Below are 27,994 nucleotides of genomic sequence, written 5' to 3'. Positions count from 1 at the left end.
TATTATACAAAAATCAAGCTTTATTTACTGGAAAAAACATTTACACAAATTTTACACATCAAAATTTAAGAATGTTAACTATAAACACTAGTCACTTTGTCACCAAAATACTGCATGAAAATATCCGGGTGGCTTTTATAAAACTGGCCCAGTAATCGCCGCTTCTCTTTGGGAGAAATCTTCGAGTTTTCATAAATTGTTTTTAACAAAGTCCAAAGTTCACTCTTTGTGGTGTTCTGGATAGTTTCATCATAGTCCATGCTATCCAGCCTCTGACAGAAGGAGTATCCTATCAATGAAAGAGAAAAAACCCACAACACTAGTTTATACTGTGCGAGATGCATCTAGCGAGGGCGCTATACCAGACGTGCTGATCACATGCCACCAACCCTCCTTCAGTTTCAATGGTTACCTAGTCATTTTAGAGTTCAGCTTAAAGTGCTACTCAAAATCATAAGCGGCAGTGCTTCAGCCAACAAGGAACCTCCGACCCCAGAAGAGGAGCCTTCACAAAAGCAGCATGTAAACAAGAGACTGTGCCTTCTGTGGCCATGCCAATACCTGATGTACAAAAGCCTTAAAATCGTTCCTAAAGTCTTACTGGGACTAGCTTTTGCTTAGTCTAGTGCACTTGAGGCTGCAGCCCTTTTGGACAATGACTGGCCACGGTTGACCCCGCTTCAAATTGTTAATTGTCTTAGTTATAAGATTTTATTTTAGTTTGGAGTTTTTTTGTAATTGTGTATGTTACTATAATCACTTAGGGCCTGGGCATAAAGTGATTAATAAAATTTTAATGCATACAAATAAATGTAAACCTAGGACCTCTGGTCTAAACTAGCCTTTAATATTCCTGCCATCAGAATACACCTAATCACCCTTGACATCTTCCCCCACCAACTTTAAATATACTTATGCAGTTTGGTGCTTGAATACTAGATTACAAAAAAATTACTAAAATATCTAATTTGTTTAGTTTTTACAAAATAGTTTGAGATGTTATATTATGTATGTTTTGTATGTAAACAGTTTTGATTAATTTTTATATTGTAAAAGTGGTAAACATTTTTAAATAAAACAAGTTATTCCATTACTATCCACTTTTCCTCTTAACTGATGCTTGTTGAATCAAATTCTAATTTTAAAAAAACCCCACGAATCCAAGCCTCTTAGAATTCCAGTGTTGGTATTTCTCTTCTCCAAAGCAGCAGCTCCAAATACAGCCATCTTACACTGGTATCTGAGCCAGAGCCCATATTATTTATTTATTTTATATACCGATTTTCTTGATACAGATCAAATCAACTCGGTTTACATAGAACGATAGTACATTAACAATAACTAGTCAAACCTCAAAAGAGGAGACAGATTGGGAGCAGAAGGTAAAAAAGTTACATTATAACAAGGGTGAGTAACTTGGAATTGGAAATGAAGCATCTATAGCTTTAAAAGTGAGTTGCCGACTGGGTTTTGACTTCCCTGAGCCACTGAAAAATGGAGAGGTGCCAAGCACAGCCCTGCAGGTATGCAGGAAGCTGGAAGGCTTGAGGGAGAGTATAAAAAGATTACTATAACTCTCAGCTATGCTCAGTTGTGTTATCTATTTTGTACCAGCACACAGAGGCTGTGAGCATCTGAAGAAGTTATATTTGAAAGAAAAAATGTGGATTTAAGTTAAATTCAGTAGTTCCCAAAGGTCTGAATGAACCACTGAGTGGTGTAACATTTGATTTACATGATGTGATTCTTTGATTAGCTATTCAGCAGTCCACTATGTGATTAAGTTTCCGTTTTAGAAAGGATCCATTTTATGGTGGCAGCGGGTTCCCCTGAGGCAGAGAGCTGATCGTTGAGTGCTCTCAAAATGCTGATTGATGTTGGGTGACTGGTCTGTCTCACACAAGCCTTGGATCAGAAAGCCAAGTTTTTCACGTTAATATTATGAGAAAATTGTATCTGTGATGAGCGCTATTAGATTCACTCCATGTTGGACGTGCGTGGAATATGCGCTAATCCCCTTATTGCATTAGGGGATTGATCAGCACCTATTCTCCCTGCATCAGACTGCAGGTTAACAGTGCGCTTGGCCCCAGTGTGTGTAAATTTCCAAGCAATTGTATTATGCAACATTTTGTGGTTAATTATTTTGAACGCGACAAATTTATCTGAAGCAAGCTAGACAGTCTGCAATTCAATCAAAATATTTAGTATTTCCACTGTTCTCCCAGAAGTTGCATTTTTGCTGTAACATGCAGAATGAAAAAGCTGAATGGAAAGAGGAAAAGCTACCTAAAAAGAGGATCATCCATATGGCTTAGTGCACAAGCTCTGCTTTATCACTTGAAAGCTCAAATTTTGAGCACACTAATTTCCTAACAGTGCTCATTACCTGTGTGTCCATCAGAAGCTCTTCCTTGTTGTATGGCCATTAGTCGGTCACTGACCATTTTATGCAGTGCTCCAGGAATCTGCAATAAGCAGGACAAACCTCAGGAACAATTCTGACTTCAGTACTTTGATATTTTGAACGGAAAGTCCTAGCTTTGACAATTTTGGTTAGTGACTGTGGTGAGAAGAGATGGTGTTAAAACACACCCTACCTTGAATACATCTCTTTGATGATCCAGAAGGAACAGTAGTAGAAGGTCAGTCTTTCCTTTTGACAAATTTTTATTATGGACAATTGCTCTGACAAACTTCCTCTTCACAACCATTCTGTTCTCACTCTGCAGGGAAAAGAAAAAAAAAATGTACATGCATTTAACAATCCCATGGTGCTGAAATTCCTGCACTGGCAGATATCCACAACACTAAGCAGGAATTAGAGAATCCAGAAGGGATCTATAGGAGCTCAAAACCAAAAATCACCAGCACCATCTCTTCATGTCTTAATTTAAAAAAGAGAGAAAGAATCACAGGGAGTGAGGGAGGTGAAGAGTAGATCTGATGCAAGAGACCTCTGCAGAGATGTTTGAGGCAAAAGGTATAAAAGATAGATTTAAGTTTCAGAATTAACTTTAATCACCACAACTCATCTTCAAAATGTCAGAGATGGGGGAACATGGCTATTAGAGCTCCTATGCATTTGTAGTGAAAGATTCCTCAGTTTGTTTTTGAAGACTGACACCCTAAACTCTTAAGAGACTCCTGATTTGTTTTCCAGGATTCTATCGCTGCTAAAAACTCTGCACCCAAAATGGGCAATACTGGTTCAGAGCTGTTGTGACCAGAACACAAGTTTGACCCTAATCTCAGACTTCCAATGGCTGTTGATTGAAGAACAACTAGATCACATCTGCAAGAAAGGAGGAGAACTGCTTAAGAGCTACATGGCTTGCATCCATGTTAGCAGCATTAATTGCAATAGGACTAGTGCCCTGTGACTGCAGTGATATACAGAAGCCACGTCAGCTGTTCACGTAGTAAGCTCTCTTCCCTTAAACAAGGGAAGACTCCAAGCAGAATCAGAAAGACAATACAAAAGTAACACTTGGGGATATTAACTTCTAGGGGTTGTGTATACTGGTACTAACTACATTTACACATTTGTACAAAGGTAAAAAAAAAAGAAAAAAGTAAGTGTTACCATGGAGCATTTAGTCAGAATCCATTTCAATAAGTCTTTGTAATCACTTTCCCAGATGAACATTCGGTATTTAAGCTGACCCAGTGGGAACCAGTTCCCAGTGCTGGTTTTCTGCTCCCCAGGTTGGCCACAGCCCCTAGTGTGGGGGGGGGGTGTGTTAGTTGATACACAACAGAGGCAGCTAGTGGCCAAGTTTAGAGCCCATGACGCCAGGGGTCTGGAAGGAGTGCTGGTGTTAAGGGCCCCAGCTGATGACTGCGGCTCACGGCACTAAGCAAGCTGGGAGGGTATATAAAAGGCAGGGGACGTAATCCCTGTGAAGTTTAATTAAAAAATGAACAGAGCGCATGAAAGCAATGAACACATGGTGCTGACATCTGGGAGCTGCTGGTATTGTAGTTTTAGTCTAGCCAGACAAAAAAAAAAAAGTACTCCATGCTGAATTCAGTCTATATTGCATGTTGAAGTCAAAGAGCGTTCCAGTGGGGTACAACTCAAGGCCATCTCCTAAAATATAGGGTTGTATGATTTCCTCGCTCTTCCTAATCTGTCCTTCTGGCAATCTTCAAGCTGCTATTCTTGTTTTCTAGCCAAAACTCACAATAGGATGCAGTCCTTCCACCTGTTCTGCTGTCAGCATTAAGTAGTTTATAGGAGCAAAGCTGGTTCTCGTGGCAAGGAGACGGCTTCATGGTAACACCAGATGTTTACGGAGCTGGGCGTTTCATGATCCTCAAGTACTTTGCCCAAGACTTTCTGCAGAGATCCTTCCAGTGCTGGTTGTGGAGTACAACTTATAGCTCTTTATTCCTTAATTCTGTAAACATCACAGCAGAGGCTTTTCAGAACTGCTTTAAAATTTAAAGCGACGTGATATTGCTAGAATTCTAATTAGAAAAAGAAAGTTGATTCTATGTAACTTTGTACTGATACGTTGCATATTTCAACAGAATGCCTTTTTGGCTCCAGGGCGAACCAAGCTCTGCCCTTGCCTCCCACCCATCAGCAGCAGATGGAGAAGCAGTGGTCATTGTATATTATTCTAAATCACTAATTTGACTTATTTGAAGATTTCCTTCCTAGCTGGGGTGGGGGGGGGGGGGGTGTGTTAAAAAAGAAGGACTGGGGTGAGCTGGAATAAGACTAGTGACTAGTTGCCCAGGAACAAGAATTCTCAACTTTTCAGATCAAGGGACCTTTGCCAACTCAATTTTATTTCTTGCAAATATTAACTTTGTGAGCTATTAAAGTCTATTCTCCCCAAACACGCACAATTTGTAACAAATACTAGCCTTAGAAATACACACTGGCTGTATATATTGTAATAGTTTAACCCTTTAATAACTAGGATTTTAAACAAATTTTTCCTAACAAAAAGTTGGCCACCAGCTGATGAAGGCTCTGTGGTCAGTTAGCACTCCCTCTAGTGGTGGATGCATGAACAACCTGCTAGAGGAGGTGGTAGGAGACATATCTAAGTTTAGGAAAGCATGGGACATACACAAGGGATTTCTGAGAGAGTTGTAGGGATTGTAGATCGACCATACGCCTTTTCTTGTCATTGTGTTTCTATGAACAGAGACCTACTGAGGCCCCATCTGCCCTACTCATTAGAATGGTACTGTCCGACCTTTAGTCAGAGTGGAGTAAATTTAATCCTGGTTCATGGGAGTCTTGGTGAAAGCTAAGCAGCTAAAATTAGGCTATAGTCACCATCTTATCAAACCAGACAAAGTGGATTGACAAGGAGATGTGGAGAGGATACAATGCCAGATAGTGAGGAGTGCAGTAAAGGACACATTTATATATACTTCATCACTCTGAGCAGGTTTTGATATGGCAACTAAGCAAATGTGAATGAACATGTTATTGTAATATGAAGCAATAAGTGAGCAGATCCATCCATGTACTTGTATCTCCTCTTATCTATTGCAATGATGCTAGATGTCAGTTAGACCAGCATACTAATCACTTTACTGTGTTTAGAATATATATATGTGTTGTATGGTTTTCCTGCTGGAAATTGTTTGGAACAGGATAATGATCACAAGGAAAAGAGGTGCTGACACACACACACACAATGCAGAGAAGCAGACGAGCTGCTTTTTACACACTTGACCACCAAGGGGTGTTCCAGAATAGAACGTAAAGTGATGCTACATAAAAAAGTTAGATATATATATTTTTTTTTTTTGGTCAGAGCAAGCCATATGTTGCTAGACTGGTGCTTAGCTCTGTCTCCTAGTAACATCGGTGCTCTCTCAAGTGTATCCACCCTGGTTCACTTGGAAGTAGGGGGCTTAGAGCTGGGAATAAACTTGGTAGTATCTACATCTAATTTGCCTGTAGAGTTTGTGGTGAAACCTCTCTCAAAAGTTGCCTGTTTGTACAGGTGTGCAGAAAGCTCTGGACAGATATGAAAAAAAAATAGATGTTTAAAATCAGATGTTACAAGTTCATTTACCTCTTTCTGCAACCTAAAGGCCAAAGGATCTGCAGCAGCCGCCATGAAATACAGAAGCCTCCGGAACTCTTCCCTGCCGTCAGGAGTCAGCAGCTTCAAGCACAGCTGAGTCGCTTCCAAAGCCTGCTCCGTCTTACCATTCACTAGGATTAAGAACAGAGTCCTAATCCTTACAAGTTTATAGGTTTTGTACAGTGCCTAGGAGAAGGCAAAGAGCTGACACACTGAATGTATATGTAAAGAGAAACTGAGCTTGTAGATCAGTTATAAAAACCTTGCTATTAAGATGCAACACGGAACTGTGAATTAGTCAAGAACAAAGCCCAAAGCTTCACACCAACTATGGGTCTTCATAGTAAGAGACAGCGTGCGGGAGGGGAATATCCTACAGACACATTTCAGTCCATTCTGCCCAACTTCTCATCCCTCACTGCTAACCCATCCCAGCTGCCAGTCAGCACAATCACCTGTTGAATATTACTGCTTATCCAGATAAGGAGGAAGCATATACAAAACAGAAACATAGAAATGACGGCAGAAGAAGACCAAACGGCCCATCCAGTCTGCCCAGCAAGCTTCACACATTTTTTCTCTCATACTTATCTGTTTCTCTTAGCTCTTGGTTCTATTTCCCTTCCACCCCCACCATTAACGTAGAGAGCAGTGATGGAGCTGCATCCAAGTGAAATATCTAGCTTGATTAGTTAGGGGTAGTAGGGGTAGTAACCACCGCAATAAGCAAGCTACACCCATGCTTCAAGTGCATCTTCAAGTGCCGAGGCGTACTATTAAAACTGCTATTCCACATAAGATGGACCTTGGACTGACCCAGCATACACATCGAGCCCAGCAGCCTGACTCCAATAGTGGACAAGCTGGGTCACAAATACCCAGATCCCAAAATGTAAATCAGTTTTTGTGGCTCACTCCTAAGTCTACCTGGCTAAGTACGGATTTTTCCTCCAGGAACTGGTCCAAACCTCTTAGAATCCACTACACTAATCTCCTTGACCACATCCTCTGGCAACAGATTCCACCACGTTTGCAGGAACCGTGCTCTCACTTCATGCACAAATTTGTTTACAATCTGCTGGTTATTAAGTTTCAGGGAGCATTTGAAAGAATAAAATAACTGACCCCTATTTAACTGTCCACCCCTTCTCAGGCATTTCTTTTCCAAGCTGACGAGCCCTAATCAGTTTAAGCCTCTCATCCCTTCAGTTGCCCATCTCTGTACTTCCTAGTTCTGCCTTGTCCTTTTGAAAGGACAGGGTGACTAGAACTGTACACAATATTCAAAGTGTGGTCCAGCATGGATCACTAGAAGCCTTAGGATATTTGGAAAGGAACAGAATGGAGAAAGTTCCTAGTTCTTTCTGGTTTTGCCTCCAAGCTGAGGATTTAGTGTATTGTCCACGGGGACTCCAGGGCCTTTTCCTGGGTGGCAATTCCCAATATGGAATCCAGCATGGTATACTCCCCGCCCCCCCCCCCCCAGGTTTATGGAAACACGTCCAATAGTGTGTTAAGCTGTGCGCTAGCTGCTGTGCATGGTATTGCATCGACCCCTACGTATTTGGCAATAAAAGAAATATCCCTTAAAATGGGAGCTGCATGGAGTTTAAATTCCAAGAAGGAAGAATCCCTTATGCACCAAGGGAGGGATCGCATCTTACAGAGAGGCTTAGCAAACCCATCTGACCCCCAGGGATGTCCCCACATGACACCAATGGCAAATGAGTTGTTGCACTTTAAATTGAAACAAGTATTCAAAGATATTACAGGAAATATATCTCCATAATCAGACACAAGGCAAACCTTATTTTTACAATGCAAGGTTGAGTTGGCATAGCAACACTTGCTTTGCAATTATTCTGGCCTGCCTCTGCCATTTACTTTCAGGAAGACATCAGAACAGAAATCCATTTTGCTAATCAGGTCAGAAAAAGTAAACAAAGTTAGAACATTGCCTCCCCAATTGTCGTCGTTCATTTAATTCACTGAAGCATGGAGGATCTTGTATTGTAAAATCCGCAGATGGGCTTGAAGTGTACCCAGCCTCACGTGGAGTTATGGAAAATGCAGGTATATGAGGTGGGTCATGGTGTGTGTAGCTATGACAGTTTCAGAAAGGTGAAATAATGTCAACTAGTGGCTACAACTGTGAAGTGGAAGTCTGCTCCCAGCCTTCGTTTGGAGGTTAACTCAAGTCTTGTGTCATCCAACCGTACTCTGTAAGACTCTGCTCAGTCTCCCCCCTTTTGTAGTACCAGAGTTCATGCCAAAAGGTGGTTGCTGGTACGGTTTCAGTTCTATGTTGTGGGGCACCTGTGGCATCCCACTTTGAGTGCAAGATGACTTTTATAACTCATGTCCAAGTTTTTTTTGTGTTATGTTACATATTCTTTCCCCCCCCCCCCCCCCCCCATAAAAAGCAAAATTAGAGAGGAAATTGAGCTTGCATATGCAACTCAGGGCTGGGGTAGGACCAACAGATTCCTTCCTAGCACTTTGTCCCTCAAGGTGACAAACATCAGGTTCCACCATCTCATGGTACTGCAAATTAATCTTAATATTTTTATGCAAAAGAAATTAGCCAAGTTATATTTGGCAAGCAAGCATCTCACTTGTTGTCCAGTTTTGTGTCCTTTACCTAGAAGCTCTGCAATCCCAATGTGGATATCAAAGAAGCAGTTTGTTAGTAGTGGTGCTTTAGTCTGGTTGTAGTATTTGCTTAGGGTCTCAAAAAGCATTCGTTTCATCTCGTCTGTTCGGTCTGGTTGCTCTGGTAAGTTTCGACTGATATTCACCACCATCTGGTCTGGAAGATACTCCAAGCAATCGACTGCTGCAGAAATCCACTCATCCGTCCTACAAGGTTATCAGAAAATAAAGGATTTAAAAGGGGAGATGTGCATGGGTCAAAGGATAGCATCTTCCCCCACCATCTTAACATATCTGGAAGGTGCACACAAAAAAAATATCCCAGGACAAGACAGCCAAATTACATGCATTCTCTGCCCCAGATACCTTAAAATAATCTGAGAAAGCTTGCATCTTCAAATTCCCAGGAGAACCTTCCACCCAGTGACTGAAAGCTGCAGTTCTCCTAGTTAGCCTGGAACTTGGAGCTAGAAAAAAGGTTAAAAGCACAAGGCCTTGCAGGCATTGGAAAATGGAGACTAAAAAAATATTTTCTACTCCTCCAGTTCTAGTTTACCATCTAATCAGAAGCAAGGTTCACAGCAATACACCAAGCTCCAAACTGGGTCAACAGTGACAATTTTATAGTTCAGCATAAAAAGGGATCATTTGTATGCTGCTAGCACAGTATTATCCAAAGCAGAAAGTGAAGGGAAAAAAAGAAGTGAGATGTTAAGAACAAATATGAACCTTGGCAGAACAAAAAAAAAAAAAAAAAAAAGATGAATATATGTGAAAGGCAGCGGCGGTGACTCCTATATAGAACACTTCTGCAGGACAGATCGCCACCTTAATGACCTTACAATTAGGATACCCTTAAAGGAACTTCATAACTTGAAGAATAAAATAAAGAGGAGGTGCCAACTTATTTTTAATTTGAGAGAAAAAACAGATTGAATAGGTAAAGAGTGGAGAAAGCAGGAGCGATCGAGGCTGCAGAGGTCTTAATTGTTCTTTTGCTTAGAATGGGAGGGGGGAAATGATGTAATGAATCCCAGGCAGGATACAAGAGCATAAATATTTCTGAACTGGCCAAAAGCCCACTTCTAGAGAAGGATGAACTTTTAGTACTGCCACAGGTGAGCAGATGAGTCGAGTCAATGGGGCACACGGTCACCCCAGGATGCACTCTGTTCTTTGAGTTGTCATTAGAGACCGGGCTGGTGCTGGAACGGGACAGCACACGTAGCCACATTCCAGAAAGAGGCAGCAGCTGGAACCAGAGACCCGGCTTAGCTTCAGTTGTGGGCAAAGCAATGGAAACCTGACTAAGAAAAGGCTTATGCAAGGCCTTCAGCCACTTGATCACAGGATCTCACAATGGGGAGAGCTCATCTGATGAATGGGGCGACAAGTGGTGGATCTTACCAATACTTTAAAGCGTTCCACATACAAAAGTTATAGAAGATCTCGTACGTATTACCCTCGTTCACTGCTGGAGGCCAGACGGTCAGGACATTGAGAGGATGGAAGCAGTTCAGAGAGGGGGGGGGGTACCAAGATGGTACAGGGCCTGGACCACAAGCCTTACAGAGGCTACAACTCAGAAGTGTACTCCTAGGTTTCTCCCCCAAGAGTCTGCTCCTTAGTGAGAGAGTGGATGGTAGGGGAAGGAGCAGCTCATTTGAGATTTTTGAAGCCAAATGGAGAATGAAATGTGTTTACCGATTGGAGAGGGAAACTGAACTTATGTTTGCTGGGATTTTCATATGGCCCTGTTTTGTCTCTTCATTCACTGCATATGTGCTATTAGCTTTACAGTTCGCTAAATACATCTTCCAGATTTTGTTATTTCCATGCTTTTCAAGGAAGGAGGAAACATGCGTATTCATATAGGGCCTGATTTTAAGAAGCATTTACTTGCTTAAAAATGGCTTTTGAAAATTGCTATGATCTTATGTTACATTTATGCATGCAACTCCTTTAAACATTCAGTAAGGTGTGGTGATGGTGATATTTTCTATATACGCCTGAAGCTGTGCCACAGAAGAAAGTCATAAAGGATGAGATACTAAGAGGCTTGTAGAAACCTCAAACATACCAGAAGTGGTGAAAACCAAACCAGACAATTTAAGCAGGCTGGAAAAGATGCATGAGCGAAAGGAAGAATAGAGTTGAGCTGGGTAAAAATAGGGACCTGGATGTTAAATTTAAATATGGAAACTGGTTTGCCCCAAAGACAGGAAATAAAAGTTCAGATAAGGGGAGATCCAGCAGCAGTCAAGTTTATGCCGTGCTTACTTAGAAGATGCTTTCGTCACCTCCCAGGTGCCAAGGATAAGCAGGGATGATGACCAGGTGGTCAGGCTTGATATAGCAATAGTTAGCAGCAGCTTAAGCAAGCACAGTCAGGTACACAGCGTGATCAACTGGTGCTCGCCCAACATGTTACACGTTAGGGTACCGAGACCTGGAAACGCTGGGTTTCCTCACTCACTAGCAGCTCTATTGCATCTCCCTTGCTAACACATCACCTTCCATCCTTTTACTCGAGAAAGCCACACAGAATGTGGCAGAAGATAAGAGTCATTAGTTCTATCAAGGCTATGCAATGCCAGAGAGCTCCTGAGGTATCACTTTCACATGTGGAGGATCCTCTGTGCCTACACCAGGCTTTCCTGAAGCTGATCACTCGTCTCCGCCTCCACACTGAGGCTGTGCTATATATCCATCACCCTTTCCATGAAGAAAATTTGCTCCTGGGTCTGCCTGCTCACACTGACCTCTTATTCTAAAGTATTCTTTCCTCTAAAGAAAAAAATCCATTTCTCATTCCTAATTTAGACATTTAAAGTACCACAAAAGTATCTCATACCTCCTGCCCCCCTAAAAAAAAAAAAAAATACTGAAATGCAGTTTATAAAAGTGGCGTATTCAGGAATCCTTAGCTCATTTTGTATTGAGCTAAGGGAGCAGAGCTCTCAAACTAGCCTCAACTAACCCATAAAAAAACAAAACAAAAAAAAACCAGTCAAGTTGTAGTTAAGGACCTAAGTGAAACAGCAGCAACATTTTATTCAGAACAATGAGACAAATGTAAAACCCCCACATACTGAGCGTCGTTAAAGGCTTTGAGAATCTCCCTGTCCAAGCAGTTGCTGCTCATGGAGTCCATATCCCTTTCTGCAGGGGGCAATTTCAGCCCAGTTTCTTGCTCTTCTAGCAAAGAGTCTAAAAAAGGCAGTTCAACAAGTTGCAGAAGACGCCGAATGGTCTGCTCTTGCCACACTTCATTAATAACTGGTGGGGAAAAAAAAAAAAAAGTGTTAACTGCACACTTAGTTTGGTCCATTACCGTCTTAATGAAATTTCAAATTTTTTTTTCCCAATCTTCCATCAATGCTGCTAATGAAATAAAAAAAAAACAAAACAGTTGAACACCATAAGATGATCCTGAAAGACAGTGCCAATAGCTTTGTGAGGCTATGGCAGACACCCACCTCTGACCAATAAGTTTATATCGTGCATGAAATCAGGGCTTCTCTGGCAGTGATCCGTGGCACGCGAGGCCCAGCCAGGATACTGCAGTGCTAGTGTTAACAGTTACCAACCCCCCTGGTATAATCCAGTCACTCACAGGCAGAAGATTAGGTCCTGTTTTGGTGACGTGGCATGCTTCTGGAGAGCACGAGGGGGTAAGACCTGGAGAGCAATCAAACTGCAACAGGAGGAGGTGTTCATGAAATGGCAGATGATTCCACATACAAACCTCCAACTGCATCCAGGGGAGGGGAATCATGCATAATATTCACACCCCCAAGTGGCAGAATCTCTGCTTAAATGCACATTTTATGAGTGTTAGCAAGTGGATAGACTAAGGAGTTAATGCAGTCAGTCAACTAATTCTTGGCCAGTTCTGTATATACCTGAACACTGAAAAATCAATCATGAGAATAACTGGGACAGTGAAACAGCAAAGTAACAACTGTTTTAAACATCAAGGAACACCAGCATCTGGCCATGTTGCCAAATAAATTCACAAGTTAGAAACAAGTCAGCTGGTGTTAGCAATGACTATTATTAAACACTGAGCAAAGCAGCCCCCAGGACCCTCCAAACTTGTAACCTCCTCCCAGATTGTTTTCCTTTCAGCTAAGTCCAACATGTTTGTAGCAGAATTAGGGGCTGTTACATCAGAATGGGAAACCCCCATCACCACTCGTTTAGGGGCCAACGTAACAAAACCCACAGAGACCAAAGCAAAAGTTTAGCACAGATTTTTACCACACATTAAAAAATAAATAAATAAATTGTGTGGCTCTGCTCGCTCCAGTAGACAGTATGCAAATCAAAAGTCCAAAAACCATGCAAAAACTGGAGCTAAAACCAAAATGCAGAAGACTGTGGTGAAAAATGCTGCAGATCTGTAGTGCGATTGGTGGTGCAGATGTCCCAGTCTTTTGGTCACGCCTTATTTCAGGGAGAGGAGAGGCAGTTCTCCCAGGGCCATTTTTATTAGTTATTTATTGACAAGCTCTGGATCAGGAGTGGAGGTTGTCTAGTGTTGGAGTTGGTAGTTGCTCGTTGGTGTCTCTGCAGTTTCCCCCCCTTGTGTCTATCTTTACAGAGATAGTTGGGATGGGGTTTTAACTTATGTATTATAATAGGATGAATGTTTGTATTGAATTTTAGGATATAGGGGTATTTATCAGGGATATTGGTGTCCATATGTTCCTTTCAAAATAATATAAAAAATTATAAATGTGATAAATTTCTGTATGATGATTACATCTGTAATAAAATTCTAACATTAAAAAATGATATTTGATTATATGTATGTAAAAATCACTATATTTCAAAATTGCTATTTAGTGTCCTTATGGTGTGATATTAAACTTAAGTATAAGGACTGTCTGTAGCCTTTTGTGTTTTGTACCATATCTTTACAGAGCATCAGCTTCTTGATCTGTGATGGTTTGTCTTTAGGTTCCTGAAAAGGGCAGAGCGGCTGGTCATGGTTGTGAAGGGAATGGCATAGGACACAGGAGGTGGAAGTGGGGGAGCAGATGAGCACACCAGGAGAAAAAGTAGGCTGCTCACAACCAGGATTGTGGATCAGCTGAAGCATTTCTGGTAGGACACCAGGACAACTGTCAAGATCAAGGTGGCATTTGGGAGGTCTATGTGCTGCACTGGAGAAAGCCCAACTAATGTGCTGGCAGGGGAGCAGGTCTGGGGGTCTGTTCAGCTGGATTGCATTGTTGGCATGCATGCTGGCACAGATATGGATGATGCTGTGGCAGGAGCGTATCTCTGGCGAGGAAAAAAAAAAAAAAGGAGGGGGCCAGTAGGTGTAAAAGTTCTCATCACTACATAGCTGAAATATAAGTTCCCTCACCCATGCTCTCAGCTCAATGTGAAGAGCCTGCCACAGCAAGCACAGCAGAAGAGGACCAGTCAGCATCTCTATGGGCATTGCCACAAGAACCACCTCCCATTGACAGGAGACGGATGGTCTTCCTCTAGCCAGACAAGTCATCCAGGATGTACCAGTGCAGGTGCTCCAGATCACTGTTCCACCAACTGAGGGAGAGGACACAATCGCAGACCAGCTTGCTGCAGAATTTAGTGTGGTGGGAACTCAGGCCAGTGTGACAGCAGAGTGGACAGCTATACATGGAGAGATGAAACATGAGGAAAGCATGGTGTTTGTTCTCTCAGGAGTCCAGACAGTCTTAGAGAATGCACCACTGCAGTCAACGTGTTAGATTTGGTTAGAGCAACATCTGAAGCCTTGACTCATCTGTAGAGGATCTAACTAGGACTGTTAACTGTGTGATAGGGTTCATGTCCTTCCTCCCAGAAGCAACTTCATTCTCAAATTCAGAAGCCATGGAATGCAGCAGTCCTCCACGCCCTACATGTAGAGACACAGGCAGAGGCAAAAACCATGGACAGAGGCTAAATCTACCAGAAGAGTACCCAGCATGCTGAACCTGGCTCTCTGCACCCAACCTCATACTGGACCATAGATGACTATCCATTCAGAAGTGGCTGAAAAGTGAGACCTCTCTTGCTGGCACAGAGCTATCTGTCTGGGATCCTGAAGACCCTTCTCCCGTCTTCCAATGCACATCTGATTCCAGCGTCAGAGCTGGACTCCATCCCATTTGGCACTGTCCACTTTTGTTTAGGTCCATGCTGGACCACACAAGTTACCATACTGGGTCAGACTAAGGGTCCATCAAGCCCAGCATCCTGTTACCATCAGTGGCCAATCCAAGTCACAAGTACCCAAACATTAAATCATGAGCTACTATTGCTTATTAATTAATAGCAGTTTATGCATTTTTTTCCCTCTAGGAACTTATCCAAACCTTTTTTTAAACCCAGTTACACTAACTGCTGTAACTGTATCTTCTGGCAATGACCATCATGACTAACAGGGGACACTGCTTCAGGAACCACCTCCCATGGGAAAAGCAACCACTCAACTTGTGAATCTTAATTGTCATCTCCCACTGTCTTCTGCCAATGGAAAACTGACATGGTGGCGCTGGTGTCTGGTCCAACTGGATGTCATCCATGGTGTGGTCTACATAATTGCCATCAGGAGTTCCTCCACTGCACTGTCTTTAGGGCTCCATGGTGGGAGAGGCTTGATTTTCCAACTGTGTGGTTCCAGTAAGCCCCATAGTTACTTGGTGGGAACCCACAGTCCTCAGCGCATGCTCAACAAGGTTTTTTCCCTGACTGTGTAATTTCTTGCAGGTCACTGATGCTGCTGGTACTGGCTACCAGTTCTAACTTTTTTTTTCCCCCCTACCTTTCACCTTTTCCTTCTGGTTTTGCTGGGAATGCTGCTTCTGCTGTAACTGAGCTCAGTAAGTAGTACTTGCATGTGTGTCTTTATTGCAGGTTCCAGTTGCTGCTCACTGAGGTGGTAGCTCCTCTCCTGCTCTTCTTTCCGCTGCACATGCTTCTCACTCTGGCGATATGCCAGCTTAAAAAAAAGCCGCTTCATCTCCTCTGGATAGTTTATGTATTCTGATTGGTTTAAAGCTCTCAGTACCTGGCTGAAATGCCTCAAACACAATTGGTCCATACCAGCCACCACATCCACTGTCCTCTGGAATGAGCCAGTGGCAAGAAAATGCAAGGGACCCAGAAGCTTGACCAAGCCTGAAATGGCAACATGTCCACAATCAAGATCACCAATTCCTTCAGACAGAAAGAATGGCTCTGGAGCAATGTCTTATACATCTGGATCACATCTGTCTCCGATAACACGGCCACTGTCTGCATGCCCTTCTGCAAAGGTCTTGCCTCAGGATAGTCTGCTCCTCTTGGCCTTCCTTTCATTTTGTAATCTAAAGCATCTGCTGCTCACCCTCAGTGTGACAAAAACCATTGAAGTACGTAATCCATGTCTGCCACAACTATCTAGCTAGGGACCTTTAATTTTTCAATTAGCCTACTAGACCAGCTGGTGTCATTTTATCTGTACATATTTATAAATACAATGAATCTTTACTGTTGACAGTATATAGAGAACATTCATTAGAGTTGTGTACCAAGAGGAAAATGAAAATGGATGTGTGTAAATAGTATCAGGCTAAAACTAGTCTTGTGAAAGGAATCATGCAAAGCATTCACAGGTTTTCATTTTGAAGCCCGCTGGACTCTACAAGTGATCTGGCACTGTTGTGACATAACGAAGACCAGGACAGAGGATTACCGGTTACCCTCCCCCCCTCACCACTGGAGCCAAGCTGCACCTTCCCACGCCAAAGAGCCAGCACAAGCTCCAGTCTGCTTCATGCTGAGTGAGGCCATGTGCCTATAGGCAAATATTTGAAATTCTTCTTACAGAACGAGCTCCGTAACCTTCACAGATAAGGAACCAGTTTGGTTAAATTCATGCAACTAAGGCCGCAGAAGAAAGGATGGCTTGTTGAAGTTTGCCAGGTCAGTCTTACAGTAAGCTGCTGTGTAGCAGAGCTCCTCTGCTTAAACCACAACCTCTCTCTGCTGCAGAAGAGTTTCCTCCAGTTAGTTGGAACATAGATCATGGAAGAGTATTTACAAAAAAAAAAAAAAAAAAAAGTTTCAATCCGATTTTGGGAACTGAAAAAAAAAAAAGATAGATGCAATCTTCACCCCAAGCCCCTCCCAAAACAATGTCACCAGCGTGTGCATTCTTTGCACATTTTCTGCTTACCTTTCTGAGACAGACCTAGGGTGGTGCTGACTCCAGGGTTGTCTGCAGGTCTCAGACTTAAGTTAGCCCAAAGATCTTCCAAGCTTCCGGATTTTGAAGGTGAAGAATTAAATAAGGTTTCTTCATGCCTACTGAAGGTATTAAGGAGGTCATTTTACACTCAGGTGTGTGGTACAGTTACAAAACAAGGCTGCAGGGAGTCAAAAATCAGGCAGATTTCCATTTGAGAACATTCTACATAGGACAGGTTTCATGACATTGCCTTCATTAAATATTAGAATAGGAGAATCATTACAGGATTTCCAAATAATGGATTTAATTCAGGATGTATATAAACTCAGATTTATTATAACATCTTGTATTCTGTGAATCCATAAATGTTGAGCCTAGATCACATTATTGACATTACATACATAAAAATAAAATCAACAGGGACAGTACCATTAAACACATTTAGCTACAATGTGTGAATACATATTACTTCATCTAAAACCAATACCCTCAAATGCCTAGAGGGAAAAAACCTCATTCTTTTCAGTTAATTATGAAATTTTAAAGTCTTGTTGTAACAGTTATTCTAAGCACAACATATTCCATGCTATAGAAAGAAAAAAAAAAAAAAAAAAAAAAAGCACATCTTCAACCTAGTTCAAGACAAAATCTTGACAAGAGGGAACATCTAATAACCTGAGATGAAGTGCAAAGTGTTCTAGCTAGTACTTACCACCTCAGTAAGAAGTGCCTTATGGACTAAAGTTTAACTGCTTAAACTGCACTCTTATTTGCAGTAGCTCCACTGGTTGCCAGTTAATGACCAAGATTCATGCCCCACCAAAGTCCAAAAAATCAGATACCTCACAGCCCTCTGCAGAACTAAGCAAGTCGTCCTAGACATACAACACTATCATTTGGACTAGCCGCCTAAAAACTTCTAGTGGTAAAACTTGTCTAAGAGGTCAAGAGGAGTAACAGAAGCAGAGCAGATAGACTGACTTCTCTGCACTTTTAAAGACAGCTTAGAATCAAAATCACAACCCCCAAATTTCAAGCTTTTTACCAGCAAGCTATAATTAAAATATTCAAAACTGTTGACCTAACCACAACTTAAAACCAACTTGTTCTGAAACCATTTCTGAACATGCATTATACAGCGAACAACCCAATCAATGCCCTTTGAGCAGCAACATCTTTACCCAACACTACAGGAAGAACCGACCTGTGCACTAGCACCATTAGGATAGTGAAGAGAGGTCAGCTTGCTAGCTAGTGCAGCAGGAAACTCAAGGCCACCACACCCAATGTTTCACATGCACTCTCTAGGCAATCTGTTGCCTGAGGTGAGGGAGGAGATGGCACAGCACAAGTCAAATCATTGAGGGTGCTCTGGCCCTGTCAGTGATGTGAAAGGAAAGCAAGGGGCAGGGCTCCCAGAGGAGCAGAATAGCGATATTTCTAGGAAGCTGGCAACCCTGCTTCCATTAATTCTATGACCTGCCTCCCACCTTCCCCCAGCATTTGCCCCCTAAGGTGTGTGTCTGTCACTCCTTCCCAGTCCTCACACATAATTATGTATTTAACACAATTTTAATGAAAAAGGGACATAGTCTGAGGTGAAAACATCATTTTTATATGCAGTGCTGTGGAGCCAGAACACTCTGCAAGAAAGAATATGAACCCATGTGTTAAGCCTATTGTAAAGTATACTATGTGGGCTTGGCCCTCGGAAGCCTCCCATACCAAAACAGAGACAGTAACCACCCCACCTGCAAAGAGGCAACACTGCAAATATTCCACCAGGCCTTAAACACGCCAATACATCTATTAGGAAACCAGAACAAGCCAGGCTGCTGCAGGATCTCTACACGGTGGAATCCCTCACACTGGTCACACATGCAGAACACAGACCGCCCCTCACCAAATACAGAATAAAAAGAGACCATAAGAGCATAACTAGAAATGCGCAGATGAAAAACCTGAACTGGAAACTGCAAGCAGCCAGACTCCATATGCAGAACAACCCCACCCACCACCATTCCTCAAAAACAAAACCAAGAAATGTAAGTCATTCATAGTAGTAAAGCCATGCTAATAAAAATATTTCTAAAGAGATGACAAACAGATCATTAAATAGTTAAAGTTCTCAGAAACCAATTAAAACTAATCTTGATTTCCAGTCATCCTAAGATTGCGGTGGATTTGGGGGAAACAGTGGTCTACATACACAGGCTAGAGTTGCCAACTGGCTCCACATTTTCAGGACAGGTTGATCCAGTCCTGGTTTTATTCCTTGGCATGCTGGGACTTATTCCAATTTCCAGTAAAACCAGGACTGGATCAGCCTGCCCTGACAATGTGGAGCCAGTTGGCGACCCTAATACAGGCTCTCACTCACTCCGCACTGTTGGGCCTCTGTTCAGCTATCACAAGTGCGGCAAGGTGAGGCAGCTGCCGCAGGTACAGGGGCGGATTGGCCATCTTCTGGTGGGCCGATCGCTCCAATCACGTGGTCTGCCATGTGCGGCCGACAGAGCCACGCTCGGCAGACCACGTGATGTGTCCTGGGCAGTGAATACCCAGGCCGGTCCAACATCATGAATCTGCCACTGCACAGGTTATGTTCTCAAGGGGACTTTTTGCCACCCCAAGCAGCTGCCTCACCTTGATAAATTGTCCTGGGGTCAGGGGATGTCCTAACAAAGCCAAGTAGATATCTAGAACATTCAGTGCACTAAAACAATCATGGTTACTAAAAATATTTGAGGCAGTTCTCTAGCCTTTTCCACTGACTGGCCCAGAGTGCATAATTTCAAAGCCTGTGCTCTGGCAGAGGAGGTAACATTTCCATCTCCAGAGGGTAAAGGGTGCATTTCAGCCGTTTCCTTACACGCTACATGCACATGCCATATCCTGTAGCTAGCATAACACTAGCTAGGAGACTAGGTCGACAGGCCATCCTTTGGGGAGGTGACTGTCACAGGCCCTGCACCATCACAGTGCCCCATCCCCAACTCTACAGCTTGGGGGTGGAGCCATACACATCAGCATTCCAGGGTCCCAGGCCCCACACCAGTGTGACAGTACACAAAATGGCTTACGTTCCGCATGGCCCACTGACCTTTGATCACCCTGCTGTGCGCCGTACTTGTTTCCCCTGTCCATCCGAGCATCCACTTGGTTGGAAAAGTTTGTAAATCTATACAGGCTCCAAATGCTATCCTCAAAGGCCGAGAGCTTCTTGTCTCTTCCAAAAACGTTGGTTGCAACGGCTTCAAAGACCTTGTGATCCATCAGTGCCTGACAAACACGCACCACTTTAGCACGAGGGATATCTATATCACCAAAATACTTCTGCTGAAGGATGTGTCCGAAGACGGCATCCACGGCTTCAGAACCAACAAAGCAGTCTTCATGATACCTTAGATTATGCCTTCTCTTTTTCACTTCCACTTGTGTCTGAAGGGCAGTGATGATGCTACTCCAGATGAATGTCGCTCGGAATGGCTTCTGAGGCGAGGCTGGACCTGAGACTAGAGAATGAGGAGAATTAACTCAGGCCCACAAATTCCCTCCCCCCTAAGAAAACAGGACATGGCAACTGAAGACCACACAGCCCATCTAGATCTCCTGCTCAGCTCTGAAGTCCCTTCCTTTCCCTTGGAGATCCCCTGTATTTGACCCATGCTTCCTTCAATTCTGATAGCTTAGTTAAATCTAGTGCCTTTCCATCGATAGATCAAAAGTGTTCACTGTCCCCTGTTTCCACCACTGCCATGGGGAGGCGGTTCTATCACTGCTTCCGTAAAGAAATAGGTCCTTGGATTACTACCCCACTTCCTCCATCCCATGAGCCCTTGCTCTAGAACAGTGGTTCTCAATCTTTTCCCTCCCATTGTGATGGACCTGACAAGACAATGTTGGTTTAGATATTTTATATACTGTCATTCCACATCAAGATCACGATGATTTACAAAAATAACATTCATCGTGATACACGTGTGACACTGCAGCGCAACACTGGAGAAAGAGAAACCAAAGTGCTCTGTACGGGCAGCAATACACAGTGCAAAGACATGCACATTCCCGAAGGTGACATTCCAATCAAGAAAGATGGAATTAAAAAAAATCCATTCTACCTGCAGTATATCCACTGTCCTTTTCTAAGCTAAGTAAATCAGACTAAGCTCTCAGAGCCTGGAAAATATCTCCACCACCTGATTATGAACTCGCTTGGATTTAGAAAGGCAAATAAAACCAGTCTTCTTTCCATCCCTACATCTGTCTCTGGCATTTCCCTTTCCAATAGTACAGGACCTTCCGACTGGAGATAGTGAACTCACTTTTTCTTCAGCAAAGTCTCCATTAATTTTCCCCGAGGTCAGTGGGAGGCTTGTGAATAAAATGAGAAGCTTGGGACTTGGTGCCAAGGTGGTGGAGTGGACTACAAACTGCTTAACTGACAGGAGACAGTGTGAATGGTAAACGGAACCTACTGTGAACAAAGAACCATGTTCTAGTGCCACAAGGATCAGTTCTGTTCAATATCTTTGTGAGCAACCTTGTGGAAGGGATAGAAGGTAAAGTTTATTTATTTGTGGATTATACTAAAATCTGCAACAGAGTGGACACGCCTGAAGGAGTTGAAAGAATGAAAAGTGATTTAAGAAAGCTGGAAGAGTGGTTGAAGATTTGGCAGCTGGGATTCAATGCCAAGAAGTGCAGAGTCCTGCATCTGGGGTGCGGTAATCCAAAAGAGCTTTATGTGATGCGGGGTGAAAGACTGATGTACCCGGACCGGGCGAAGAACCTAAGGGTGATCATGTCTGGTGATCAGAAGGTGGCAAAGCAGTGGGACAAGGTGATGGCTAATAGCCAGTAATAAAAGGAGGTGATAATCCCCTTGTACAAGTACTTTGTGAGGCTTCATCTGGAGTACTGTGATAGGTTTTGGAGACCATATTTCAAAAAAGGATATAGACAGGATGGAAGCAGTCTAGAGAAGGACAACCAAGATGGTGTGGGGACTGTATTGGAAAGCTTATGAGGAGAGGCCAAAGGATCTGAATATGTATACCCTGGAGGAGGAGAGGAGGTGCGGGGGGGATATTATGCAGACCTTCAGATACCTGAAAGGTTTAAATGAGACACAATCCTCACACTTTTTCCATTGACAGGCAAACTGTAGAACTAGGAAGCACAATATGAAACTCCAGAGGGAATGATTCATAACCAGCATCAGGAAAGCATTTTCTTCATGGAGAGGCTGGTGGATGCCTGGAATTCCTTGCCAGATGAGGTGGTGAAGATGAAGACAAAAGGGCATGAGATAAACACTATGCATCCCTAAAGGCTGGAGGTGGAAGTGAAGGAACAGCTGCATGAAATGGTAGCTACTACCCTTAGTAGAGGATTTGGAGATTAATCTTTAACCAATAAGCTTTGATGCAACTGCAACATTGCTCTCTGCTTCAACAGTGGTGGGGGGGGGGGGGGGGGGGAGAATTAGATTCAAACAGCCAACTCTGGACCCTGGCTTTCACGGTCTGGGGTACTAATATGCAGTTATTAGGGAACAAGCACAGGACTGTTTCTACAGGGCCGACAAACTGAAACAATATGCCCCCTGACCTCCGTCAGGAATCATGCCCAAAAACGTTTAAACAAAAAAATTTAACATGGCTTTCACAAGCATTTACCTAATGCACCTTCAACCTCATAATTGCAGTAATCTTTCCCATTTTCTACTGCCCTGCAGCTTTCCATTCTCTAGCAATGGCTTATTCCTCTTCTCCTTTCAGCTTTCATCTTATGCTCTTTTTGTGGCTCTCTTTATTATTTGTATTTTTGTCTTTAGAACTATTTCATTTACTTTTTTAGCTTATAATCAACTATTTCATTTATCATTTTTTTTTGTCTTTATAAAACTATTTCGTTTGCTCTTTTAGCCTATACAACTATTTTTTTTTTTAACCAGAAGTTGGAAACGTATGCTTCCCAATTATGTAATTTATTGCACTTGTATTTTATATTATGTTTTGTGCTTTTGTTCTCCTTTTTAAGTTTGTCCTATATAGGATGTATCTTCAATTCCTTCATTCGTTCCATAGTTTTTACCTGTGTGGGTTTGTTTTTTTTGCTACTGTTATTTGCTAACTAGTTTAATCGTTCATTTGTAAAGCACTATTGCTAGAACTTATGTTAATTGTAAACTGATGTGATGTGTCTAAACGAATGTCGGAATATAAAAGCTACAAATAAGTCCAAAAGCAAAGCACATTCAAGCAGCTCTGTCTGAATCGAGGTGGCTGCTAGCAGTAATGTTGTTACGGGTTTGACAGTTGCTCGATTTTGATATTACTTCCCTTAACATAAGGCTTGGAGGTAATCAGGGCAGAATGGAGGGACCATTTGGTCTTTCTGCCATTACCTCATGGCTATAGAACTTCTCCTTCCTGCTTTATTCACTAACAGTTTCACTTCTCCTTCTTACCCCAGTCCTCATTCTTTTCACTTCTCACCTACCAACTTCCATCCCCCCATCTGGTATTCTGCCCTTCACCCACTCCATACATGCACCCCCTCTCAAGCTGTCATCTACCTTCCTCTGATCTGCTCATTCCCCTATTTTTACCATTGCCCCTCCCTCCATCCCCTATCATCTAACACATCCCTCTCACTCAAGCTCTGTCCCCAGCCAATCACCAAGTCCTCCCCCATCCACATCCCCACCTAAACTCAATCCTGTAAGCCACATTTAAGGGGGGGGGTTGGGTGGAGGGGCACTTGCCACCCTTGTTCCCCCCCTCTCTATACTATGTCACTGCACCAGTGTCATCCCCCCCAGGCTCACACCATCACCCTCGATCTCCATCCCTAGGCCCACCCCCTCAGTATGCCTGCTCCACCAGTGCCATTTAATAAAGAAGTCATCCTCTCTGTGCAACAGCCAGAGCCATCAGGAGGAGGAAAATGGATCTCCTTGAGCCAGCAGTAATCAGTCACAGTAGAGGAGCAGCACCCCACTTTTCCAGGCCAAGTTAGTGGTGTTGGTAGTCCTGGCCATGGGAGAGTGAGCAGGAAACAGCATTCCTGTTGGTGGGGGAAGGGAAGGAGGAGACATGCAACATACCCGCAACATTTATGGGTTGGGCTTGTGGTGGCAACAATTGCCACAGGTGTCAAGAAGTTTTAAGGTGAGTTTTAAGGACCAGGCTCCCTGCCCAAGCAGCAGGCACATGCGACTGTTACAGAAAGCATAGGCTTGCTATGTCAGGTTTTTGGTGACATCTCCCACCTCCTGGGGACACTGGTTGAGAACTGCTTCATTTGAAGAGGTCTACTACCTGTGTGTGGAAGCCTTTGAGTCTCCATACCTCCTCTATCCTGCATGTTTATATCTTTAAGTCTGTCCACCATATGCTCTAGAACAAAGACCTCTGACCATTTTAGTAGCCACCCTCTGGACTATTGGGTTTATATCTTTCTGAAGGTGTGGTCTCCAGAACTGTATATAGTACTTTAAGTGGGCTCTTGGAGACAGCCTTCCATCATAAGCATACTTTCACTTACGCACATACAACATACGGTATCAATGGCTCCAACTGAAGAATCACTGAAAATGTATTTATAAACACACCAGTGTACACATGACTGTGCAAGACGTTTCAATAAAAATGTCCTTGCTGCAAAGACTACAATGTAAACAGGCACAGGGAGAAAGACCTTCAGAGCAGAACAGAGCGTTGGACCAGGGTCATATGCACTGATTGGTACGTTTGTCAACTCATAGGACAGGGCATCCTCTGGAATAAAGAGGCTCCTGTATGAAAACACATGCATGAACAAAGAATTCCCTTCTACCTTCATGCGGCTGGAAAAAAAAATGCAAGAGCGCGCTGGGCACCTCCTATATCCCAGTCACTTAAGTCCCAACTCCCCCTTCACTACAGCACTGGCTGCAAATCGAATCCAACCATTATAAAAAAGTTATTTAACTTGCAGATGCATTAAAATGCAAGGATCATTTGTCAGTGTGCAGTGAGAGCAGGATCAGTATTAGGTGACAGCACACCACCCGCGTGTACTGTGCTCCAACACATGGCAGTCAGGACCCAATCCTAACCACGTGAAGGGAAAGTATTTCCCCCCCCCCCCCCCCATCAGTAGAAAAATACAACCTATATTATATAACCCTTACAGGAAAAGCTAGGAGGAGGGTCTTGGATGCGTCAAAAAGTTAACTAAATTAAGCGGTCTCGTGTTATCTGCCAGTTAGACCTAGCGCCCGTTTTGTAGTTGTACAAACTCATTAAATGTCTCAGAACACTCATCTGAGAAGTTTACAAGACAGGCATGTGGCAGCAAATGTTAAGCAGTGAATATGTACATGAAGCTTTCAGAGTCGCTGGAAGCCAACTAGAAAGTCTTTATCATTAAACTCAGAGAGCCAAAGTGTGAAGCACGGCTCGAGGGCAAGCAAGATTTTAAAAAAAAAGCGCACATACACACCACACCCCCACACAGCCCAAACCTGCAAGATGTCATTCTGTTTATGAAGCCTTGTTTACACCTGGCTTAGCCCTGGGCCAAGCCTCCGTGCTACATGTAGAACAGAGATTTCAAGTAACAGGCAGAGAGCACCAGCGGCTGAAGGAGCCTCACGCCACCCCGGCATGATCACCTCCCTGCCCAAACCCCTCGGTGCACCCAGGAGACCAGGCAGTAAGGCGCAGGCTAGTATTGAGCAGCACCCCTGGTCCTAACGCACATGCAGCCACATCCCCTGGGCGCCAGAGGCAATGTTTAAATGAGGCGCAGCATTAAAGAGGGCGAGTTAATGGGGAAACTGAGCATCCATAGCATCGGGCACTCAATGCGAGCATCTGTTTTTGAACCAGCTTCATTTTTGTTATAAAACACGTCAGCTAAAATATTAGGCTTCCCTTCTATGGACACCTAAATCATGTGGCCATAATAAGAGGGTGGGTTTCTTTTAATCAAATCAAAATATTTTTATCCAGCAAAAGCAATAGAGTGTCAGAATGATACTAAGGAGGACACTTATCCAACACAGAACTTTTTTCTTTATGTGTTTCATGAGCCCTTTACCCCACCTCTGAGGCTGGCGTTAAGTTCGCCACGTTAAGTGTGCGATGGGTGCTCAGTGCTTCACTGCATCGGGGGTACTATCCCGTATCCTCGTCTACATGCAGTGTACATCTGACAGGCGCTCTCAGGTACGCATTTGTTTGAGGGCGCTAGTCTAGCATGTCCAAAACATGGGTAAACCCGTTTGCTAGGCTGAGTGCACTTTACTGCATCGGCCCCTCAGAGTCTGAAGCCAACTCAGTTTTAAGGGAAAGAGGAGAGGACACAGCCATGTGCATGCCACACACACCGACAGTGGCACAGTCTCCTAAACCTCTTCCCCAATAGTTTCACATTAGCCTTGCTTCTATTTACTGGCGTACAATGTAGCATTGTAAAAGAAATAAAGAGCTCTTTGCTGACAGACAGCTTTTGACCTTAACTAAACTTATACCCTAAAACTCTCTGCTTTATGTATTCCCCACAATACACATCACACCTACACACTCAAACACAAGAGCTTTTTTTCCACATTGTTTGAACCTTTCCAGGACAAATCTCCCTTGCAAATAAGAGTGCCCCCATGCTAAATAGATGCAACATGCACATGGCATTACAGCATGCAGCGTTCAGCCAGCCCGCCCGAAGGAGCTGGCTGAGTGACAGTGCTGCCTGGGCACTGTCATATGGATGGACTTTGATTCAGCTCCTGGATGTGTTAAAAAAAAGGGTTTGGATAAGTTCCTAGAGCAGAAGCCCATAAACTGCTATTAATCAATAAGGATTAGAAGCTTAGGATCTATTCATTTAATGTCTGAGTACTTTCCAGGTACGTGCGACTTGGTTGGCCACAGGATACTGGCCCTGATGGACCCTTAGTCTGACCCGGTATAGCATATCTTATGTTCTTATGACTTTTGGTCCAGACATCCTGTACATTACGTGGGAGGAAGCTGAGGTCAAACACAAAACAAACAAACAAACCAAACACTTCCCTAAGCAAGAGAGTTCTTGTAAGAGAAAGTCTCGGTTCTTGGTCTTCTCTGGAAAGCCGATAGCTGGCTGTGCCTATAAGGCAGCTAGGAAAGCCCACACGAGTCTGCTCTAGGACAAGCCAGAGAGCTCACGGGAAGGGGAAAAGCTTTCCGAGCTGCAGCCCATTAGCGAGGCAGGGAGACATTTAGCAAAGAGCCACAAGGTGCGTTTAAGGAATTAACTACTGTGCAGAGACCCAGAAAGCAGCAGTGCAGGAGCAGCCGGCACAAGGCTACCTGCTGGGCGATCAGCACTAATGCAGCTAGGACGGCCCTCTCGCCTGAAGGGGCAGGAAGTTACACCGCACAGACCCGAAGGCTTTACCCTAATATACCGCACCCGAAAGCGAGTCAGGCACAGGAGGCCGAGGACAGCCACAAATAATAATAATGAGCCAGGTTGACCTTTTAAACATGCACCGCCTCCCCTGAAGAGCGAAAGCCCCCACAGCTCCCCCGTAACACGGCCCCTCCCCCGGACGACTGACCCATTGCACCGGCACCACGACCCCTGGGCTGAGCCGGGGAGGTGTCCGGGCGAGCAGGCCCGGTGCCGCCGCTGCTGCTGCTTAAGCGGGGGTGGGGTGGGGGGGGGGGGTGTTAAACGGGTCCCAATCCCAGCTGGCGGGGCAGCAAAGCAAGGGGGGAGCCCGGCTTCCTGGAGCCGCTCCTTGGCTTGCACGGACGCCTGCGGTGGCCCAAGGGGCCCCTCCCGAGCCCAATGACACCGAGCGAGCGGGGAGAAGGCGCATTCGATTGCGGAGCCCCGAGCCCGCTCCGGCGGCGGCGGCAGCGGAGCTCCACGTGGCAGGTCCCGTCCCCGCCGCCTCCTACCTGCTCCCAGCCGCAGCGCCGCCGCCCGCTCCCGCACCGAGGCCATGCTCCCGCCGCCAAGTCCCGAGGCAGCCGCCGCGCCGGCTCTAAGAGCCGCCGCAGGGGGCGGGGCCCTGACGTCGCGGGGC

The 27,994-nt window shown here is 44.0% G+C and overlaps 1 protein-coding gene across 2 annotated transcripts; it reads right to left on the bottom strand.

Annotated features, from left to right (window-relative positions):
* Nucleotides 1-27,994, bottom strand: DEPDC7 (DEP domain containing 7). Of its 2 annotated transcripts, none has more exons than XM_029582907.1 (9): nt 27,867-27,994; nt 20,030-20,441; nt 16,915-17,045; nt 11,807-11,993; nt 8,704-8,921; nt 6,051-6,193; nt 2,601-2,726; nt 2,390-2,468; nt 1-289 (listed from the first exon to the last, which is right to left on the bottom strand). In XM_029582907.1, the coding sequence occupies exons 1-9, from the start codon at nt 27,910-27,912 to the stop codon at nt 75-77; spliced, it is 1,557 nt and encodes a 518-aa protein (XP_029438767.1). In that variant the 5' UTR covers nt 27,913-27,994; the 3' UTR covers nt 1-74. The 2 variants fall into 2 exon arrangements, with proteins under 2 accessions (XP_029438767.1, XP_029438768.1); XM_029582908.1 differs by having other exon boundaries at nt 16,915-17,042.

The sequence above is a fragment of the Rhinatrema bivittatum genome, chromosome 17 (assembly GCF_901001135.1).
Source record: "Rhinatrema bivittatum chromosome 17, aRhiBiv1.1, whole genome shotgun sequence".
In the NCBI taxonomy this organism is placed as follows: domain Eukaryota; kingdom Metazoa; phylum Chordata; class Amphibia; order Gymnophiona; family Rhinatrematidae; genus Rhinatrema; species Rhinatrema bivittatum.
This window is presented reverse-complemented; position numbering and strand designations above follow the sequence as displayed.

Bases quoted from the DNA above. Each gene is read 5' to 3' on its own strand.
- DEPDC7 (XM_029582907.1), bottom strand. From the start codon at position 27,912: ATGGCCTCGGTGCGGGAGCGGGCGGCGGCGCTGCGGCTGGGAGCAG. The intron at 17,046-20,029 runs GTCAGTGGGCCA...TAATACCTTCAG, and splicing joins GCACAGCAGGGTGATCAAAG to TAGGCATGAAGAAACCTTAT. The intron at 6,194-8,703 runs GTAAAGGACACA...TCTTAATCCTAG, and splicing joins TGGGATTGCAGAGCTTCTAG to TGAATGGTAAGACGGAGCAG.